The following is a 23,560-nucleotide window of genomic DNA, read 5'->3' on the forward strand; positions in this document are numbered from 1 at the left end:
ATGCAGATTCTAAGGAAAGTAAGCAGTGAGAACTAGTTCCAAGCAGTTTGAACTACATACAATCACTGTGAACTAGTTCCAAGCAGTGCATTGTTTGAAATTTTGAATTTGAATTTTGAAGAAAAAAAAGTTTGATTTCGAATTTGAAACCCTTTTGGCTTTGAAAACCGTGACTGCCCCAATATTACGTATACGCATAAATAATACAACTGGTTGTCCACTTGTAAATTCAGTTTATTTTCATTTGATTTTTCTTCGCTTTTATTTTTGTTTTGTATTTTTGTTTCTTGTTTTGTTGTTCGCTGCCCGCATACGTGCTTTCCAACAGACTTCAGTTACAAATACTGAGATATATACTTACTACGCAGGTGACACAAATTGATTTATCGCTTGTATGGCTTTTGTTTGACTTTGACTTTGAGTTTTACTTGTTACTTTTTAGGTTTTCATTTCGTTTTTTGATTTGCATTTTGCAACATTTCTTTGCTTGATGAATAAAACGCTGAAGGCGTTCAAATGTATTTGTTTTGTTTTTTAAATATATATTTGTTTTCGCTTGCTTTTGTTAATGGTTTATTTGTTTTTCTTTTGGGTTTTTCCTTGTTTTTCTTTTTGTTTTTTGTTTTTTTCTGCATTTCCCAGCAACAATTAACAGTAAAAGTTGATTCAACACACAAGTTGAAGTGTATTATTACCTGTTTTTGTTTGATTTCCGTTCTTAATTTATTAAATGTTGATTTACTTGGATAAGCCCACACATTATTTATTTATTTACTTGGAATTTACCCATTTGTGTGTGAGTGTGTCTGCTTTTTGTTTTCCTATTTACAATACATTTGCTTTGTGTGTGTTTGTGTGTCTTTCGTTATATTTTTCATTTGTAAATAATTGCTCAAACTGGATTGGGCACCAAAAGTCTCTCGTTCAAAGGCTAAAAAGTTTGATTTTTACTCGAGAAATATAATTTTGTTATTTATTAATTTATGATCGCTGTGGCTGCGTGTTTGTATTATTCATATTTTTTGTTGCCCTAAAACGTTACGAGTATTTCAATTACATCAATTTACTTGCTTCGATCGTAGTTGTTTGTTGATTTTTCTTTTGTATAATAATTCAGCTTACATTTTTACATTTATCTAGCCATAATTACAGACATTAGTTTGCATGGGTGTTTAATTAGTTTTCCTCTGAATCTTACCTCCGGTTTACCCTTCTCGGTAGCTATAGCATATGCGGTTAAATCAAGTATATATATATCTTCGCTTCTGCCTGCCGCCTTCCGCCTTTGTTAAATGCAATTATCAAGCACAATGTTTTTCTTCGGCTTTTGTTTATATTAAATATCCCTTGTGGTTGCCGTGTCTCTGTTAATCTGAGTTTAATTATTTAGCCTCCGTAGCCTTTGTGTGTGTGCCTTTGGTCAAATATGAAATTGATTCCATGACCAAGAAATGCAAATCTTACAAATCTTAATGGGGTGTAAGTGTGTGTATCTGTCTTTGACGTACTTGTATTTGCATTTAACAACAACAACAACGCTCCTGCCGCCCTAAGTAGATTAAATGTTTTTTGTTTTGTTTACAATTTATTGAGCTAATTTAAAGCTTTCCATTTGTTTTTCGCCCTGCACGCCATATCGAACGACTGCCTTCTCCAAGTTTCCCCAAGAAATTTTTGAATTTATGAATTTTAAGGAGTATATTTCACAAGAAAGGAGACTAACCAGAAGTTTATATATCCCTGCAGTTTGTAATCGAATTATAATGTAATTATTCGAATTCATTGAGCCGATATTTATCTATATTTTTAGGTGACAATTTTTCCTAAAAATCAAAATTTAAAAATCTCATAATTAAGTCAACAAAGCATTAATTTTAATTCGGAAAGCGGCCCTATGTTAGTTTTAAATGGGGTAATAAATTTGCATACTCAATAAAAAATTAAAATTTGTATTAATTTTTAACAATTTTAACGATGTAAATATGATGAATATTCATCAGACTTCAAATAAAAAATCAAGGTTGTTTACAATCTTCTATAAATTCCAAATTTAAATTAAAAGCTAGCAAATACTCTGTTAAAAAAGAAAACAAATTAAAATAGAAACATTTGCTTGGTACTTTCAGAGCAAATGTATATTAAATTGCCTTTAAAATGTATGTATTCTGTACGAAATGACATAATAATTTTTCTCTGTCTATATATTTGAGAGACATGTCTGATTTATGTGAATAAATCAATGGGAAACCTTGTGGCTTGTGGCTGCGAAACGCATTAAGCTAATGTTTGGGCTGTCAAACTCACATTTGTCTTGGCAAGAAGGCTTTTAATTTGCAAAATGTGCATTTGAGCGAATGTTTTTGAGGGAATATTTTCCCAATCGAAATATGTACAGATTTCCGGTTAATTGTGAATTGTAATTGGGGGAAGAAAGTTGGAGGAGGCCGTCGTTCGTTCACAACTTTGTGTGTTCAAAAGCATTCAACGCTGTTCTCTCTGCTGAAACCGATAGAAGTTTGCTTCAAGCTAAATTTTGTCATTAAACTTTGCAACTGAGTGAGCACACAGGCTGATCGAAATGAAATACATACACAATATAGTACACATATGGAGTACGTATTGATAGTGAGGGGCTAGCGCTGCTGCACAAATTAATTGTAACATTGAACACCTAAAAAAACATGTAACATTTAGCTTAGTTTCACTTAGTTCGTAATACGTTTTAAAATTAATTCGACAACAAGCTCGTTTTGCACTTAAGTAACAGTTTTCACATCGATCCGCTAATTAACTCTAACCCATCCATCGCCATTGTTTATTAATTAACGCTATGCAACCTGGGCTGCTTTGTTCCTATTAGGATTTATCCTCCCTTGTTTTTTTTTTGGCACAAGTACTCCTTCCAAGGACCAAGTGGGAATAAATCTATTGATTCCTTTACAATTATTGTTGTTGTGTGTGTTTTATCCTATGAAAATCGTATATTCTTCTACCGAAACTGTATCTTGGAATACTGCTGCGCTTCTTCTCCTCCAACTCGCCATCTAAGAGATACAAAAACTTTTCTGCTGTTTATTGCTATTAACATTTACTTAGGAGTACTTTTCAGTTAACAACTTAGTTTCAGACATAACTACTGACCAACTTTCTTTCTTTTCTCTTATTTTTTTCTTTTTTTTTTGTTTCCTGCTCGACGACGCCGTTTTATTGGGATGAGGGAAAACCGAGGGAAAATCATTTTGCTAAAGAAAAATTGAAACCATTTGGCTAATCAACTGAACAATCGAAACCTTTCGCTTAATTGGCGTCGTCGTCCTGCACTAGATCCTAAGCACAATAATTACAGGACAATCGAGTCCGTTCTGGTAAATGATTTCGCCGGAAATTGAATTAAAACATATACATATACATATCTTTACATCAATCGGACTTAAATGAAACCAAATGAAGAACTGCAAGATGGAAATATTATTTCTTGGCGAATTAAAGAACCAGAACGTGCCGGACCTAACATTTAAAATGCCATCGAAGTAACTCTATAAACAACGTTTTTGCTTTGTTTTTTAACTATTGACTAAACTGACATCACTTTTGATTTTCTTCTGCATGGTTTTTTGTTCTGTTTTGTTTGGTTTTTGTTTGCTCTAAGTGGAGTCTACCTCTCAGTTAGATAAAAAACAAGTGATTTCCGCCGGAGCAGACTTAACTACAATTAGCATTAACTTTAGCTTTAGCCGAGCACTTCGGAGTGCTCGCTCCTCGCTCCTCCATCCTCTCATTTAATTAGTATTATTTTTTTGTTTAACAATTTCCCTTTTGTTTTATGTTTTTCGATCTCTTGTTGTTGTTATTCTTTGGTTGCTTTTGTGCGCATAACGTTGATTAGGGCTGAGAAAACGAGGAGGAGGATAAAAGAACTTAATGGTTAAAAGGGGACAAGGCTGGAGCGGTACAAGAAGCTCTCCCCCCACTGGCTTCCTGCCACAAAACTCTTGTCGTGTCCTTGCCAGTTGTCGTTGTTGTTATAATGGTTGCTGCTGCTGCTGCTGCTGCTGCTGCTCCCAACCGTTGACATTTCCCCTCCGCGCATCTGACATCGCTTCCGGATCCGGTCGCATCTGTTGCCATCGGTGTCACATCCTTCCTTCCGTTCGCGTTCATGGAACCTGCAGCTGCATGTCCATCTGCTGGCGCTGCAGATTCAGCTCGGTGCGATTCTTCATCATCCAGGTGCGCTCCAGATTCTCGCGGAAGTTCCGCTCGTTCTCCTGTCGCACTGTCAACGATAAAAAGAGCCGAGATGTAAGTGATATTAATTTTGGATTTTTTTAAATTTTAAAAGCTATTTCCGCTCATCTTTTACAATGGCCCAACACTAGAATTTGATTAAGATTAAGTTGGGTGTTTTGCCAAACTATATGGCATATTTTAAAGAGATTCCAAGGGTAAAAATCATAGAAACTATAGAAAGTAAGAACATTGAATTCATTTTTATACCCTTGCAGGCTAGTTCCTCATTTTTTAAGGTATCTCAATGTAACTTTGCAGTTAATTAGAGGATCATTCAGTGAGTATCTATGACCACTAAGTTACTATAATCAGCAAGTATCTATGACCAGTAATTAACTCTGAACTGTAAGTACCTATGACCAGTAAGTATCAATGAACATTAAGTAACTATGATCAGTAAGTATCTATGAGCAGTAAGTAACTCTCACCAGTAAGTAACTCTGACTAGTAAGTAACTCTGATTAGTAAGTATCTATGACCAGTAAGTAACTATAATCAGTTACTAACTTTGAACACTAATCAACAATGACTTGCACTTTTTGTAACACAACACATATCTGAGACATGGCCGGCAGCAGTCACTTCGTTCCGGGGATGTTAGAACTAGTTGGGAATTATATGCACAGATGTGCGAGATTTGTTTTGGAACAAATTTAAGCTATTTGACTGAAACTATGGAGTTATTCTTCAATATAATTTTACTACTATATAAGTCGGAGCATGGCGAATCGGTGGACTATATATATACATATATATATATATATAGCTGACATAGGAACAATCGGTCGATTTGTAGAACTATGATTAGTAATTAACTATGACCAGTAATTAAGTATGATCAGTAATTAACTCTGAACAGTAAGTAACTCTGACTCGTAAGTAACTCTGACCAGTAAGTAACTCTGACTAGTAAGTAACTCTGATCAGTAAGTATCTATGACCAGTAAGTATCTATGATCAGTAATTAACTTTGAACACTAGTAAACAATGACTTGCAACTTTTGTAACACAACACATATCCAAGACATGGCCGGCAGCAGTCACTTCGTTCCGGGGATGTTAGAACAAGTTGGGAATCATAAGAATAGATGTGCGAGATTTTTTTGTAACATATTTAAGCTATTTGACTGAAACTATGGATTTATTCTTCTATATAATTTTACTACTATATAAATCGGAGCATGTCGAATCGGTGGACTATATACATATATACATATATATAGCTGACATAGGAACAATCGGACGATTTGTAGAACTATGATTAGTAATTAACTATGACAAGTAATTAAGTATGATCAGTAATTAACTCTGAACGGTATGTATCTATGACTCGTAAGTAACTCTGATCAGTAAGTAACTCTGACTAGTAAGTAACTCTGATCAGTAAGTAACTCTGATTAGTAAGTATCTATGACCAGTAAGTAAGTATAATCAGTGACTAACTTTGAACACTAATAAACAATGACTTGCAACTTTTGTAACACAACACGTATTAGAAGCTTGGCCGGCAGCAGTCACTTCGTTCCGGGGATGTTAGAACTAGTTGGGAATTATATGCACAGATGTGCGAGATTTATTTTGGAACAAATTTAAGCTATTTGACTGAAACTATGAAGTTATTCTTCAATATAATTTTACTACTATATAAGTCGGAGCATGGCGAATCGGGGGACTATATATATATATACATATATATAGCCATAGGAACGATCGGAAATTTTTAGGAATAAAAATTTATAACTTTTCCAGTTTTCAACAGATTTTCATAAATTTTGATATATAGCCAGTATATATTAATCTAGAATTTTGTGTAAAATTTTATGAAAATTGGACTACTATATCATATAGCTGCAATACAAACGATCCTTAAAAATAGAGGAAAATACAAAACGGTAAATATAAAATAAACATAAACGGTGTTATTTAACATAAATACACATAATTTATATTGTATTATTTCCTAGTGATTTCAATCTGCAAGGGTATATAAATTTCGGCGTGCCGAAGTTAGCTTCCTTTTCTTGTTAAAATATAATTTTGCATACTTTGAAACATATTTTAAAAAGTCTTTATAAATTATGCATTAAAATAAAGTTAACCAAATATCAACTTTTGCTTTCTGTTAAAAAATGTATCTTTGCATAATTTAATGTTTATTTTTAAGGTGTTTTAAAAAACCTTAACTTTACTTTTTGAAGGTTTATGAATAAATAAACATTTATTACATTATAAGTTTTTTAATATTTAGTTAAGGGTCACGGTTTTTATAATATTTTATCACTTATTTGCCAAAATACCATCATAAATTTGAAGATAAATCTTTTAGAAACCAATAATCAATTGCTAGTTCAAATTTTGCTGTAAAATATAAAGTATGTCGGATTAGTTATTTTTTATGATAGTATTTTGTTAATAAAATTAAGTTCAGTAACTACTTCTTCACACTAATCGGTAACTCTTATGGAACAAGTTTGTTATTTTGCCAAGTAACTTTTAAAAGAATATATGATATATTTAATAAAATAATCATCACTGCGCACTCGTTATTATCCAGTTGCATTTCGTTAGAACTGCAGTTGAAGTAAATGCCTGTTGATGAATTCTCGAATGCAACTTTCATCAATCCAGACTATTTACTTTAAGCACAGTCCAACATAGTTTAACTTCCGCTGTTGTTTATATCCGTTACGCTGCTCTCAGGTTATCACATTTCGCATCTCTGTGTGTGTACAATATATCCCCCATTTTTCATTCGCTTTTTTTACAGAAAGCAAAAAAAAAAAAAGAAAAAAAGAAGAGAAAAAACCCCCCTTGACATGACCCCCTGCGATTGTCGTCGCGGTTACTGTTTGCCCAACGCTTTTGTGCATTTTACAGCAGTTTTAATTAACGCTCAACAAACTGAAGTTGGAATGGAAATCGTTTGGGGAACAGGAGGAGGAGCAGGAGGAGCAGGAGGAGCAGGAGTATCAGGAGCAGGAGGAGGAACAAACATTGGTTACCCACCCAACCCATCCGTGGGTGTTGTGTAAAGTGTCAAAATTTGTTTGCCAATCAATCACACACTCACACACAGCCGGACACAGCACAGAACCAGATACGGATACGGATACGGATATATCGATATACGGACGGATACGTGACTGTCCAGGTTGGATTGTTGTTCAAGTTAATATGTTCAAGTCCTTTGTTGTGTTAAAATTTTGATTGATTTGCTGCGCAAAGCTGCTAATTCAGAGTGAGAGAAGGAGCACGGAGCACACACTATTTGCTGGAACGCGAGTCAAATTTAATTAAAAAATTCTTGCCCCAAATGGCCACCAAACAGACCAAACAAAAACGCTTATACACACAGGCACTCTGCAGCAGCAAGGCTAGAGCAAAAATTTAAGTAATTTTCCCCTTTTTACGCTCTCATTTAATTGCAAAAATTAGTAATCCCATTTCCAGGCCACAGCCAGCGAGTGCAACATCACACATCGTTGCTGCAGCTGTTGCTGATGTGGCTGCTGCTGCTGTTGCTGCTGCTGCTGCTGCTGCTGCTGCTGTCGTCATCAAACTCATATATATACACATATATATATATAATATATGCATATATGTGGTCCAAAGGCCCCATAATAAGTGAGAGTGAAGAGCCTGGACACATCCTGGTCTCCCGAACAACCAACCAACTTCCAGGTCCCGCCCTCGCCTGGCTTTGCATGGTCTATGAGGCGTAATCGCAACGTGTTAATGCCCAAGTGGACCAGGAACCAAAAGGAGGATGAGGAGGAGAGCGACCAGGATGCAGGATGTGGCAGCTTCTCCCCTCTAGATGCTGGTTTGCTGCTCTGAACAGGTGACGATGCCAGCCATTATTCACTTGCCCCAAGTGCTCCTGTTTTGCGGCCAGCCTTTTGTAGGAGCTACTCAGCAGAAGGTCCTGGGTGTGATGCTGCTAATATTTATGCGCCGATTAATAATCCTTTGAGCATGTGGAGGAGAATCCTGTGTTGCCTAGGGGACTAGGCTACAAGCTACTTAGGGACTTATGACCAGATGGACAGGAGCTTAAGCTTTAGGCAGTCTTTGGTGTTATATCATAACAGAGATACATGAGATCTAGGGGGTTATTTGTAGAGGCGCTGTTGGAAGGAATAACCTAATAAAATCTAAATTGTATTGAAATTGGTTTGTAGAGATATTAAAACTCTTCTAAAAGGGTAGCTTAAACCCCTCTTTAATGTTCCTTTAAAGCTGTTACAGGACATCATCTAGTTGATCATTCCTCTTGTCCTCAAGGACATGGGCATGCCATGTGCGTGCCCCCAGTTCCTGGAGCTGGAGCTGCTCTCGTGCCTATGCGAGACCAATTAACATATAACTTTCCCACCGGTAAACAAGTTAAATTGTTAACAGCCATTATGGCCGCTCATAAATGCTGCCGAGTAACTTTGAGCCTCACGCCAACGCCCTAACCGTGTCCCGTGTCCTTTGAGCCGCCATGTCCCCCAGTGTTCCCCATCCTTGCTTCGTCCTTCCATTCAGTTGGTCGCTCTGTCTGCCGGTCGCTTTGTCTTTCATGTTGTTTAATTATAAATGTGGTGCTGAAAGGAAAAAGGGACCTCTCTCTCCTGTCCTAGGCAGTCCGTCACGCCAGTTTGCCTGACGGATGGAGACCGACGCCTAATTAGCAAAGCCAGGACTTGGAACTACTGGGAATGGGACTCGTTTTGGCCCTCAGGGATTGTTTGGCATCTATTGTACCTTTAAATTGAATTTATTGATGCACTTTTGTTGCTTCCACAGTTGGTTGTATGCCAGTGGCATTAGTTCTTCTACAATTTTCCCCCGTTTTGCGGTTTAACTAGAGCATGATGATGATGATGCTGAGGGAAGCATGCAACATGCAACAGATTTGAGCGGCGTCGTTAATGAAGAGCTTGTTGAAACAACTCGTTCGTCCGTCATTGCTTTCAATTACGAATATTGCAACACAGGAAGGACGTCAAGTGCAAATAATTTAACATTCATTGTGGTCTGTCTGTGTTCGGGGGGGAGAGAGGCTAACAGAAAACTGAAAGCTTATAGGTAAAGTTAGATGGATATATGATGGTCTGCCCATAACTTTTTCCCACTCAACTCAAAGTTAACCCGAGGACAGACATATTACCACTTTTATTTGTTACTTGAACAAGCGGTTTTTTCTTTTAAAGTTTAATGTTGAACTTTTCGTGAGATAAGGGATGATAAGAGGCAACTTTCCTTTCCTTGGTTAGTTCTATCTATCTCTGACCTTTAGGTTCTTTTAGTGAACTGTCAATTTGTCGCATTTCTTTTCTAGTATCTAATGGTTGGTTGGACTGGCAATTTGGGGACTTAGCGGTCACACGGGACACGGGACTTCCCCTTCGCTCTGGCTCTCTCTATAGGCCAGAGCAAGGCCATTGAAGCCAACTGAGCATGAGTTTCAACTAGGACTGCCTTATAATAAACAATTGTTGTTAGTTTATTTTTTTATTTTGTATTTCTTTTTTTTTTTTTTTGTTGCTGCACTCGTGGCAGTTGAAAAAGTAACCTAGTTTCCATGTCGTCAACGTGGAATTAAGATTGTGTGCTTGTGTTTGTGTGTGTTGGCCAGGAGGCACCTCCTGTCTGTGGGCACACGCACACATAATAATAAAAAAGGAAACCAGGCGTACTGTGCCGTAATGATGCTGCACCCACACACACACACACTCACTCACACGTTAACAAACAAAACTATTAAGCGAGTGTATAAAAAAAGAGCAGGATAACCAAGGAAAAGGTCTCTCCGCAGGCTGCTCCTGCTCCTGCTCCTGCTCCTGTCTGTCTGTCTGTCGGTCAGTTAGTCACCTTGCCACCGCCCACCGAGAGTCGGTTAAGCATTGTTTGTGCTCCGTCTAAATAACACTCACACACACCGCACACACACACCGCACACACACACCGCACACACACATGCTGGCACGCACACACGTGCTGATTAGTTTGGCTTTGCGGCAGGAAGATGCTGCGGCTGGCTCCTGATGCAGTCAAAGTCATTAAAGTCATGGTAAGTAAGTACGGCATCATTTTTTATGGCCCAGTGTGCGTGTGTGCCATGTGTGTGTTTGCCTGCCAGGTTAGTCAGTTAGTCAGTTATGTAATGCTCGAGATTTTGCTGAGCTTTTCCCAGCTCAATATTTGAAAATTCCCTACCATCACACATACAGCTTCACATGTTTTCTGTTTGGTTTGCTCTGTTTGAGGGGAGGAAGGAAATAAGGATGCGGGGGAAATGCTTGCTGACATACATATTTGTATTTGCACAGTTTTATGGTCTGTAAGGACATATGGCAATATTGCCCCACCGACTGTTACGTGCTTTAAGCCCCGATAATGGACCCAAGCTGACCTCGTTCATTGATTTGCATAGTTTTGTGTATGGACAGAGATGGAAACTCGTTTCGCTTTTACATTTTATTTAAGTATTTATGGAAAATAATTGACGATTTGCAAAAGTTGTTAACAAATAAATGCATCAGAGAATTCCGATGGTTGAATGATGGGATTTTTTGATTCAATTTTAAAATGCTTTCTGAATTTTATGAATTCTCTTGACTAACTTTAAAATCTTTTGAAGTTGCTGGAAAATAATCAAAGCCTTCGCTTCCATCTCTGTCCTGGGAGAGCAAACAACAAGCACACAAGACCTTGCCTACTTACAGACTCCTCGTTGGTAGCTGCTCCTTTTCCTCCTTGGTGGCAGGACATCAGATGTGGGATCCAGTACCAGAACCAGAACCAGAGAGAACCGGCAGACGCAGGGGAAGCACAATGTGGAGCGGAACGAAAGCATGTAGTCGAAGACGATGTGGAAGCTGTGGCAAAAGCGGAAGCGGAAGCGAAAACGTAAACGTAAACCTTAACGATATCGTGTCCAGCAGAGTCGGCAGGTCGATGGTGTATTGGCCAGAGCGAAGCCTGTGCGTTCGAGTTCATGATGGTCGCATGCCCGTCCAGTGGACGGGGGTGTCCCTGCTGAACGAGTGCGCCTTCTTGCCGGCCTGGCCGGAGCTGGAGGTCAGCGTGATGGTCAGCACGAACACGCTGGCGCACACCAGGCACAACAGCACCGTGGACAGGACAATGCACACGATGCGCTTGCGCTTGCGGTCCGCCGCCTCGTCCTCGTCCGTCTCATCGCTGAGCGACTTCTTCTTCAGCTTGTGTGAGCCCCCCGTCACCGAGCCCTTCCTTCCGGCAGCCAGTTTATGATGAAAGGGTCTCAGCACCTGGGCGGCAAAGGCGGCATCGCTCAGTTCATGGTCATAGGTCAGAGAGGTCTTCCTCTCGAAGCTGGGACGCTTCTCCTCGATGAAGGCCGCAGCTGCCGCCGATGCAGAGATGGGCCTGGGACTCCGCTTAATCTCCTCGATGCTGGAACCCGGCACGGCCGTGGACAGCGGGCGACTGTTGCGTCGGTGGGGTGAGCTCAGCTCGAAGTCGTCGCCCGCCTGCGGACCGCTGCCAGCGCTGGCATCTCCGATGAAGCTCTTGGACTTCTTGGAGGCACTGAGGGTCTCCCGGTAGCTGCGCAGCCGCACACTGGCGCTGTGCAGGGCCTTGGCCTGTTTCACGCTGGCACTGGCATTGGTGCCCTGGAAGGCGGCTGCTGCGGCCAGAACACCTGGCCGATGGACGGCCATCTCCTCCAGGTTGCTGGGCGACAGGTACAGCGATCTGCCATGCTGGGCGCCCCGCTTGAAGTGGTACGCCGCACTGGCCGCCGCCGCTGCGCTATGAAGCTGCAGTCCTCCTCCATGTCCCCCGCCGGCTGCAGCTGCCGCCGCTGCTGCTGCTGCTGCTGCCGCCGAGGTGGAGGGACGTCCGTCCAGCTCCAGGCTGTGGGTACTTTGCTGGCGGGTATGGGGATGATGCGAATCCCGCTTCTGCTTCACGCTATTCGCTGCCGAAGGCGGGTGGGTGGCACTATGTCCGGCGGCCGCATCCTCAAAGGAACCCGCTCCGGAGTGCTTGCGCAGACGCTGCACTGCCACAGCGGCGGCAGTGATCTCCGCCAGGCCGAGCTCCTCCATTTTGGTATGACTATTGCTCCGCGAACGGGTGTCCACGAATAGTTCGTTCTCCAGCGACAGATTGGTGGGCGCCCCAAAGAGATTCCTTCCATTCATCGGTTCCATCAGATCATCGTTCAGCGAGGGATGTCTTATCTGCGACTCCACCACCGAATCGGGCTTGACACTTGGCCTCCGGCCCGGATCGTTAAAGGATCGATGCGAACGACAGCCTCGACGGCTGGGCGAGGGTGAACGTGAGATCTCCTTGGCACCCGCCGGGGGACCCGGCATTAGGAAATTGCCACGCACCGAGCTTGTGCGACGACTCGATGCACCCGAGCCGGCGGCCACGGCCAGCTGTATTTGGTCCAGGGCGGCGGGATCCTGTTGCGCGTGGAAGGAATGCGTTTTCTTCATCTGAAAATTGGTAGACGGATGGACGTCAATGGTGTCGGAGCGCCGGAACAGGTTCTTCTTCAGCGGATGCGTGTGCATGGGCCGCTGCGAGGCAACCGTTTGGCCGGGCACAACATCGTCCACATCGATGAATTGAATGGGCGATGTGCTCCCGCCCAACGATCGACCCATGCCCATGCCCATCCCCATCCCCATCCCCATGCCCAATCCCAGACTGGCCACACCGACACCATCGCCCAGGCTTGTGCTGCTGCTGACCAGATATATGTCCGGCTGCTGGCGATGCTGCTGGCCCAGCACCGGGCTAACTGCGTGTGAGGTTGGTGAGCTCTTCGGGTGCGCATGCGGATGTTGCGAATGTTGTTGCGGATGTTGAAGCTGATGCGGATGTTGTTGTTGTAGTTGTTGTTGTTGTTGTTGTTGTTGGCGGTGCGATAGTGTATGCTGCTGGTGCGGATGCCGTGCAGCAGCGGCCTGTGCGGCCAGTTGCTGAAAAGTGTGCAAATGCAACTGTTGTTGCGCTTGTTGTTGTTGTTGGTGTGGCTGTTGGTGTTGTTGTTGAAGTTGCTGTTGGTGTTGTTGTTGTTGTTGTTGGAGTAAATGATGGTGTTGCTGTCGGGCTGATAGCGCTGGCGACACACTACCACTGCCGCCACGCTGCAGGCTAGGATGGGAGGACTGTTGCTGTTGCTGATGTGCTGGGATTGCTAGGGTCTGCGGGGGTAGGGCTCCGGATCGGGAATGGGGCAGGGGCGAGGCCGAGCGGTGGATCAGCGGCTTCTCACTGATGACAATCCCCTCGCCATCCATATCCAGTTCGGTGTCCAAATCCATGTCCATGCCCATCTCCATGCCCATTTCCATGTCATAATCGAGTTCACCCAAAGACGACGTCGGTGCATAATTATCGATGGCCATGGACAGGGATCGATGGATGGGCTTCAGCTTGGGTGGTTTCTTTTTAGTGGCGGGATTGTCAAAGGACGAGGTGCCCGATGTATGCTCCTCATCCGCCCCGCCGGCGGTCAGATATGGATCAAAGCTATGCACAGCCACCACATGCTGATGGTGTCGCGACTGCTGTTGCTGCTGATGATGATGCGACTGCTGTTGCTGCTGCTGCTGCTGCTGCTGATGGTGGTGCGATTGCTGCTGCTGGTGGTGGTGCGACGACGACTGATGCTGCTGCTGCTGACCACCGCTGGTGCCGCGCTCCATGCGGTAGTAGTACTGCCGGGGGTATCTATGGTAGTAATGTGCAATTGTGGTGCTGGTATGTGGTTAGGTGGTGGTGGATCAATCGGGGATCGGAGCTAGCGGGAGCTACCAAGGAGGCTAGACTAGACTAAGCTAGACTAGGCTAAGCTAAGGTTGGTTCTAGGGTGATTCACTCTGACCTGTCAGCCCTCAGGGAGACTTCACAGAGAGTGCGATCGGTTCAGCTGGCTGGATGCACTTTTTTTTTTGGTGGCTGGTTTTGGTTTGGTTGTTCTGGTGGCTTCACGCGTTTATTTGTTGTTGCTTAATTGGTGGTTTCTTTAGTTTATTGTGATTTGATTCTGTGGGTGCTTGGATCTTTTGCTTGATTTCTTAACTTTTGGTGCTCTAGATGGTGCTGCTATACACATATACACGCACACCGATCGTGGTTCGGATGAGGGGGAAGTAGGTGGTGATGATGGACACACGCATATATGTAAACACTGGGGGAGGACACTGACACGGAGAGCTTAAAGGTGCAAGGACATTCGGCAAGACAAGGGTGTTGTTGATGTTGTTGAATACTCTCTCTCTCTCTCTCTGTGGGTTTCTTGTGCGTTTCTTTCTGGCTTTATCACTGTGTTGTGGTTTCTCCTGCTTTGTGTTCCTGGCTATTTGGGTTTCATTTATGGCTAACACCGCAGATGCTCGGCTCTCGTTTCTCGTCCTGTCTCTAGTGCGTGCAATTAAATTCCTTTTTGGCTTTTTAGATGCTACTGCTGCGCTGCCTGTTTTATTGTCACATTGTGTACGTGCTTGCTGTTCTTTTTGTTTTATTTATTTCAATTCAAATGAGTCTTTATAGCCTGTTGTTGTACAAAATGCTCTGTTTGTTGGAGTTTTGTGGTGTATTTTTTGTTGTTGTTGTTGTGGTTGTTGTTTTCTCTAAAGTTTCTGATTCTGTTTCTTTGGTTTTTGTTTTTGTTTTGGATTTGGATTTGCTACACTCATTAAAATTGGCAAATACAAAAGCACAACTAGAATTAGAGAAGAGAGAAATTCGTAAAAAACGCATTAGCAAGCTGTGAGGGGGGCACGTGAGGGGTGGTGGTGGTGGTGTGCTAATGGTGTTGTGTGTTTCCTTAAGGATCTGCTTGATGTGGTCTGGTGTCTGTGCCATGTGCAGAGAGAGTGGAATTTGTGATTTCGAGTTCGAATTGATGAAATACAGCCTCAGAGAAACAGCAAAAAAAAAAAAAAAAATAGAAAAAGAGCAAGTGAAAGCGAATCAAAAAGAGCCAAAATCGTAGCAAATGAAGGAAAAAAACGACGTGGATTTCCCTAATTGAGTCGAGTCAAGTTCTAATTAATGAGTCATTGAGATTGGTTCACTGGTTTTTCAAGAGTTCTTTGACTCTTTTTACGGTTTTCATAAAATTTAAATGCATTTAAGCTAGCTAGAAGCAAAAAAGTTTGCGGTCAAGAGATTTTCAAAACACTTCAACAAAATCACCCAAAAAAGTATGCTATGAAAAGGGTAAATGCCAAATTTGAAGCTCATTTTCATTAGTTTTGCAATTTATAATTCTTAAAAATATAAATACCATCTCTTAATGAAGTCAAATAATACATTTTCCATTAAGCTTAACCATTTAGCAAACTAATATTTTTTCACTTAATCTACCAATTTCAATTTCATGCTATATAGTTTTTTTTAATGCCTTTTCAAACACATAATTAATTCAGTTTAGATACAGACAAACCCCTTTTTTTAATCGTTCCATCGAGAGAACCAAAACCGAAAGTTTCTCATGCATTTTTAAAACGATAATCCTTTTAGTTTTTGGCCCCCCTCCAGAATGGCTTTATGGCCCTCAGCGATGGCCGGCCATAAGTCCTTTAGTTGATCACGTAGCGGACTGGTTGTCGTTGTCGGGTAATGTAGCATAATCAAATTTAATCTATGAAACTGCCCTCGCAAATTCCCCATTTCCCACACACAAACACACACACAATTCATCATTTGGCAATACCTTTGGCAGGGAATTGTAACGTTTTGCATAATTTAAAGCGACAGGCCACAGGCAGAGCCACTTTCCATAGCCCACAACCCATAACCCACTTCCCTATCTCTGAAAAGGAGAAAGTCCTTTGCCACTGTCACTCACAGTGTTAATTTTTCAGGACTCATTGATGGATGAGCGCGTCGGGTTGACATTTATGTACGATGCCGGGCCTAGACTGTCGGCTCGAAGCATCGGCCCGTTAAAAATTAACGCCACAAGTTTCGCTGCTCTCAGCCCAAAAAAAAAACGAGTTAAACATATTAAATTTTGCTTATGGAGGAAAGAAGGTTGGAGTGGTTGCAAATGCTCCGGAGACACTTAACATCACGTACTTTAAATATGTTTAACGGAGCTTAAGTGGAATGGAAAGCATATATACGTGGCCACTCCGTGCCGGATGGGAGTACTGTCTGTCTGGTGTGTCTGAAACCATATGCCATTGTCAATGGCAACAGCAGTGTCGCCGGCATTGTGTAACAAAAGTCTTGAGTTAGGAGAGAGGAGCTGCTGTGGAGCCTATCGAGTGTCCTTCCTTTGTGAGCGCCACACTTCTCTTTCAGTTTCTTGTGTGTCACAAGATGGATTCCCTTCCAGAGCCTAGACTGGCGGCTGGATTTAATTTCAAAATCATGTTCGGCGTCAGGAGGTTCAAACTGTGATATGCTCAGTAATCCAAAAACATGATCCAAGCAATGTTGGCATGCCGGTCCAAAAGGTGAAATGAGACTTACTTAGGGACTAAGCTTATACCAAAAGAAACAAGTGATTATATTTGAAGCACACTTTTCTTTTATAGTAATAAACAGGTGCTTATAGTTTTAGGTGCTTAGAGTACATTAATTTTGAGATCTTCTTTTATTGCCAACATTTTGACCACTTTCTATAGATTCTTTTACTTTCCAGTTTACTTTTTAGATCAGAAACCCCTTTGAAATCTAGTCAAAGACTTCCGCAAAATATCCCCAAAACTAAATACATACTTTCCGCTTTCCTTAACCATGATTTAGCTTATCTTAATTGCATCTTGGGGAGCTCTAACCAAACCCCAACCAATATGACCCTATTAAGATGTCTATTTGCCACCTAGTTGCTAGTCGCATTAATTTCCCGTTTTTCCTTTCCCGGGCCAAGTTAATACAATTTGCACCCGCTTTTCCTCCCCTTCGATTCTCGCTTGCCTTAATTGACATAAACAATACTTAATTAACATAAAACTAACATTCCCCGGTAACGAAACCCAACGCAAACCCAATTTAAACAGGCATACGTGCGTAATTAAGTCCGCCCTCTGATAAAACCAAGTGGAAATTGAGGCGTGGAAAATAGCTAAGGGAGGAAAATCCAGGTCTGCTACTGCTACTGCTGCTGCTGGTGTGAAAATCAAAGAGACATTAAACGCACGCCCACGCACTTTGGTCAGAATCTGGTTGTATATATATCCCAGTGACTGTAACCGTAACCGTAACCGAAGGTGTAACTATAGTTGTAACTGTAACTGTGACTGTGACTGTGAAGATTGTGGATAGCAATTAATTGTCATGGTTTTCTGGTGGCCACCAGTACTTGGTTTTTTGGTAGCGATTGCCGCCTGGGAAGACAACACACAGATGTCACTTAATATTATTAAATCTGTGCGCCTTAAATCTGTCTCTATCGTAAATGTATTTAACCAAGGACGCATCCGTACGACTCAATGCCGTAATCCGATTAAATGTCGAAAATTATGCAAGGGTATGCATTCGTCCTCGGAGAGCTGGGATTTCGTCGCGACACATCCTTTGGCACAATTAAAATTCCCTTTTGCAGACACTCACACACATACGAGTTTTCCTTTTGCATTTCCGTATATTTTTGAGCTGAATTTACACTATTTAGGATGTTATTTCTTCGGATCCTTGGGATCCTTTGGCCATATCCTAATCGTAATCGCTTCTCATTTCGCCAAATACGACACCGAGAAAGTGCTCTTTTCAAAAGGATTAACATATTTTGTGGTTTAAGTGCATTTCAGTTAGGGGGACAGAAGTGGCAGCATTTTCCCACCATAAGATGATTAAATGGGAAAATACCATTCGGCCACATTTGCACATGAAAATGCAGGTGAAAACACAGTGTGTCTGCTTTTAGTGTGATATTGATTTAATTTCCAATGAAATTTAAATTGAAATTGAAAACTGAAAACTGTTTGGGGGGAAAAGTCTGGCGTGTTTTTCATGCTGCCAGGCCATGAAAGTTTTACTCTCTCTTCACATTCGAAATTTTCCATTCGGAATTGCATGTCTTTCCACACAGAGTTTCCTTGATTAATATTTACTATCCGTAACCATAAAGTGCTTTAATGGCGTTGCTACTGGCAAACATTATTTTTTTTGGGGTAGAGGGGTAAGCACATTATTTCGCTCATTCTTTTAGCGACTCCTTCCCAGTATCCTTGTGCCTTTGCTTTGACTGAAAGCGAAGCGCCTGCAGTTATGCAATATTATTTTAAAGCAAATTCCACTCACACAATGCAGCAGCAGCTTCTTCAACAGCACTCCCTTTTTCTCCTCTATGTATATATGTGTTTTTTTATGTTGCGGACACAATTCTCCTGTCAGCGGCAAATGCAAAAGCCAAACTCGAACCAGAGAACGTGGGGAATGTCCGTCAGTCCATGTCCTCGTCCCCATCCTCATCCTCGTCCTCGTCCTGTTCAGTTTAATTTGAATTGTTTGCGGACGGGCAAGCATTTTTACGGCCACTGGTACTGGTACTGGTAGCCCGACCACGCCCTGTCCATAATCTTATTAAGTGCGCTTAGTTCCTTAATAAACAATCGTAAAAACTTTCAAAACACTGGCGAGTGCAGCCAGCGAGTCCTGTATTTCAGCCACATTATTTTCCTCCTTCGACCCCTGACTATAATGTATATACTTCGGCGAACCGAGGGGCAAATCTAAACGAGAAATTACGAACTCTGTTGGACACACATACTGAGGACTTAGGCACTGAACTTTTCTGCCGCGATAGAACATGGAAAGAAAATCTAGCTAATTGCAATTATTAATAGAAATAATAATATGGAATATAATAATAATATATATTTAAAAAAATACTTTTCTTAAGTATTAAGATGCTTCAAATCACTTGTTCATGCGCCTAAAGAAGTCTGTAATAGACTCAAGTCCTTGTCATTATGTTTTACTTTGAATAAAATATATATATTTATATATTCGAGTCTCTAGGGATTTAAAATCCTTGTTTCTGGCAACCAAAAATAATATTTTCGGATCCTTTAAGCTTGTTAAAGCCTTTTCAAATAATATTATACTTCCTTTAACTTCTTCTAAGCTGAAAATTTATTCTTAATATTTTTAGGCAAATAAGTACCTTAACTTCTTAAATATTTCTTAAATTCATATACCTGTCAAAAGGAAAAATACAACAAAACAACTGCCAGTTGTTGCTTATGATTGATGAAATAAATATATTCAGTATCCGATGTTTCCCTCAAAAGCCTAAGTGTTTCTGACAGCTGTTTTATCTGCTTTCAACTTGAATGTTTTCTGACATGACCATTTTGTTAATTCAAAATATCAAATGTAGATGTTATCCCAACTACTTGAATGATGTTTGAGTATGGTTTTTCTTCCTGTGCAGGCCACAGCGCCTTCGGTGGCAAATTCAATTAAATAACTGCACAGAAAAGTTTCACAAAACACAATTCAACAAATTCTTGAATGCCTTGCTACACTTTTGACAAAATTTATACACATTCTGTCGCCGCAAAAAGCATTCCGCACAAAACTTGTCTCGAGTCCGAGTCCGAATCCGAGTTCCAGGAGGTCTGATGAATTGTTGACCAGAAAATATGTAAGTGGCTAAAAACTGTGATGCTTTGATGGGGAAAGGGGATACCCCCTTAACCCCATGGAAAACTTTATCCATCTCAGATTGAAGCATGTGGTTGGCTTGAAATTAGTTTGCAGCTAGCCAAGATTTACTATCCGGAGGAGTTAGGAGCTGGAGGTGGAGGCATCATTTTATTTCACTTATCGCTTTTGGCCACCGCACCAACCAATCCGTAATGAAGGCCCGTCCTGCCTGGCATAAAGTTTCATTTAAGCCAGATAGCAGCCATATTCTGGCCAAAACAAACCGAAAAACAGAGCACAAGCAGGAGCAGGAGCAGGAGCACATCCTGGCCGAGCTGCGAGGAAGTCGCAAGACAAACACAGCTTCTTCCTTTTTCGCAGACTTACTTCTTGTGTATGCTTTTGCCTTGGCTGTTTCATAAATTCACCAGGACTTTCTCTCCCCCCGTAAATTGTTGTTTAATATGTTTTTCTATTTGTTGTGTAATTGTTTCTCTCGCACACACAGGCCACACCCCTTAATAACTGTGTTAGCCAAGCGTTAGCCTTGAGGTGAGAGAAAAAACAAAACCAAAAGGGAGGAGAAATTCCTAAAATTAATACTGTTTGCCTGGCAAAAAGAAAAGGATTTAAAAGTTTGCCACCGGCTTTGTCGCTCCAAAGTAAAAATAAATATAAAAACATAAAACAAAAGCATGAAGTTCTCCACTCTCTGTTTGGTATTATAAATTCAGTCAAACGGGATTTCTGCCAAAGTAGATAATCTTCTCCAATGGATCCTTGTGCAGGTCGTAGGACTTCATTAGATGACAGCGCATAAATAAGAAAAACGCAAACAAATGGCTGTCAGGGCCAAAAATATATATATACAAATGCCGAAATGTACAAGGAGCCCAAGGATATGAGGGAAAATGCGTGTCGCGTTTTTCCCCGAGTTCGATTTGTGGCACTCTGTAGGAAAAAGTTTTCCATTGTTTGTGCCACAGAATGTAACTTGACAGGAGGAAATTAATTGATTTATGCTGCGGCGGCTGCTGGCCCAACAAGAAGAAGGAATGTTTATGTTTATGCTGTGGCACAGGAAAAAAGAACGGATCTATCAAGTATTTATAGCTCTTGGTAAGTGAAATTATTCTATTATTAAAAGGGAGAAATTGTTATGACAGATAACTGAAAATGATTTGAGTAAACTTGTCAAAGATCATAGAAAAGAATTTGTTTATAAGTTCCTACTTTTAGGTAGCTAACATTGAGCTTTAGTATTCCTTAAAGTTTATAAAATTCGTTTTAAAAAACTTTGATATTAAAAACCAGAGAAATGTCTTCATTAAAAGTATTCAAACTTTATCTAGAATTCTTTGAATTTTCAAACTTGAAACTCCTTAAACTATTTGCTTCCCCTATAAACTTTAATATCCAAATGTGGAAATAGTAGTTTTCCGTGTATGGCGGATCGTAATCAGCACACATGCCACGCCCCGTGTTGCACAATCTTACGCAATAACTCAGATGCAGCTGCTTGCTGCTGCTGCAGTTGGAAAATTGGAAAATTTCTGCGGAGCCTGCGACCGCAGGAAAAAACCTGCGGCACGTGACCCAAAACTTCAAGAACGTTTATTGATTCGTTTATGTTTTTGGGGTAATTTGACAAACATAAATAAATTAGGCCAGCAGTAAGGCACAACAACGGATGCGGATATTGGCTTGGCAACAGGAAATGCCAGGACCAAAGGCAGGAATAGAAACAAAAGCAGAAGCAGCAGCACCAGAAACAAAGGCAAACAGAAGCGAAACGGTGAACGTTTCCCCAGCGGAAGCGGAAATCTCAGGTGTTTGCTCTGGCCTTTGTTGCTCTGCCTGCTTCTACCTCTTGCTTCCATTTTCCATTTCCATTTCCATCCAGTTTCCACGCTTGCCAGATGCTCGAGTCCCCGGCTAATTAATCTTATTTTGGCATTTGGGCTTGAAGTTTTTTATGCCAAGGCCTGTGGAGGAACATCCTCTCCCTGCTGCTGTTTTGGCCACGCACTTAAAGTAAGCGCAGTCTAAACGCTCTCCATGACACTGATGCTTGACACGAATGACGTGATGAATGTCTCCAGGAGATGTGGATGTGCTAGATCCTTCTGCTCCTGCTCCTCCTGCTCCTACTCCACTTTTGACGAATGTCACTGGCCGGAATAGCACGCAAAACAATTTCAAGTGTCGTCGCTGCCATTCAGGTGCTCCATCATACGAGGCATGTTCATTTGTTGCTCTGTTCATCCCCTAACATCCCTACCCCCATCTCAATCCCACCTGGTTGGAAAAATCCCCCCTTTTCCTGAGCTGGCTTGCAGTTTGTCAACGACAGGTGCATAGAAATAGCAGCGAACGCGAATCGCATAAATCTCACAAAACTCCAGTAAAGGTAACAAAAAACTTACTGATAGTGTGTCCATTCAACATACAAAAGAATGCACTCTCTCTCTCTCAGGAGAAAGATATATGGGAATGTGATAGAGTCTCCAGAGCACATTAATATACATAACACAATAAAATATATACAAAAAAAATTGTTGAAGAATAAAAAAAAGGAAGGAAAACTCATGGTTCTATACCAGATATTGTGATAATATAAAAATTGATAATAACATATATAGAAACTCGACACTTAAAGTTAATAGCTATATTTTTGATGGATTAATTATCAATATATATCTCAATGATATTATTGATATGATACAAGATCGGTACTGATATTAATCATATTTATCATATACAAATTTTCTACTCAATATATGTATGTTTTTCTACCATTTCAGGATATTAGCGTTTTAGTCAGAAGCTACAAAGGCAGTGAAGGAGTCATTTCCGACCCTATAAATCATATATATTCTTGATCAGCATAAAAAGGCGAATCAATCTAGCTATATTTTAAAGAAAAACAAATTTTTCAATTTTTTTTTCGATTTTTTTCACAAAATAAAGATTGTTTAAATTGTCAAAAATTGATAAAATTTTAAAGTTTTTTAAACTTTATATTGAGTATGCAGATTTATTAATCTAATAAAAACTAATACAGGACAGCTTTCCGAATTAAAATTAATGCTTTTTTGGCTAAGTTATGAGACTTTTAAATTTTGATATGTTTAACAAATTGTCACATAAAAATATAAATAAATATCTGCTTAAAGAATGGATTATAGTTTTAGTCAGAAGCTTGTAACTTCTGAAGGAGTCATTTTCGACCCTATAAATCATATATATTCTTGATCAGCATCGAAAATCGAGTTGATCTAGCTTTGTTTAAACGAAAACAAAAATTTTGAAAATTTTGAAAATTTTATAAGGGGTTACATCGTTAAAATTGTCAAAAATTGACCAAAATTTTACATTTCAGATGAAGTATGCAGATTTATTAACCTGATAAAAACTAACATTAGACATTTTTCCGAATTGAAATTAATCCATTTTTGACTTAGTTATGCTAGATTTAAAATTTAAATTTCCTGATCTAATTGCAAACTGCGAAGGTATACAAAATTCGACTTCCCAAAGTTAGATTCCTTTATTGTTTAATAATATTTCTGTTTGAAACTTGTATTCTTAATTAATATTCTATTATTGTGTACTACAATATAAATATAATTCAATGAGAAACTTGAAAATTCAATAACAAGCTGAA

At 40.5% G+C, this 23,560-nt stretch overlaps 1 protein-coding gene across 9 annotated transcripts in view; it reads right to left on the reverse strand.

The window, feature by feature from the left end:
- Positions 1-216: 216 nt before the first annotated feature.
- Positions 217-23,560, reverse strand: part of LOC110177087 (uncharacterized) — an 89,820-nt gene continuing 66,476 nt past the window's right edge. For 4 of the 9 annotated variants that reach the window (XM_020943614.2, XM_086827166.1, XM_086827167.1 and 1 more), the window contains exon 8: positions 217-4,276. In XM_020943614.2, coding sequence (XP_020799273.2) covers positions 4,158-4,276 — 119 coding nt within the window. In that variant the 3' untranslated portion in view covers positions 217-4,157. Of the gene's footprint in view, positions 4,277-11,001; positions 17,832-23,560 lie in introns of those variants that run through there. The other 5 variants (XR_015270423.1, XR_015270425.1, XR_015270424.1 and 2 more) reach the window with 4 other exon arrangements.

Source organism: Drosophila serrata, unplaced genomic scaffold, assembly GCF_035046125.1.
Source record: "Drosophila serrata isolate PLE 108 unplaced genomic scaffold, ASM3504612v1 contig_165, whole genome shotgun sequence".
Lineage (NCBI taxonomy): Eukaryota > Metazoa > Arthropoda > Insecta > Diptera > Drosophilidae > Drosophila > Drosophila serrata.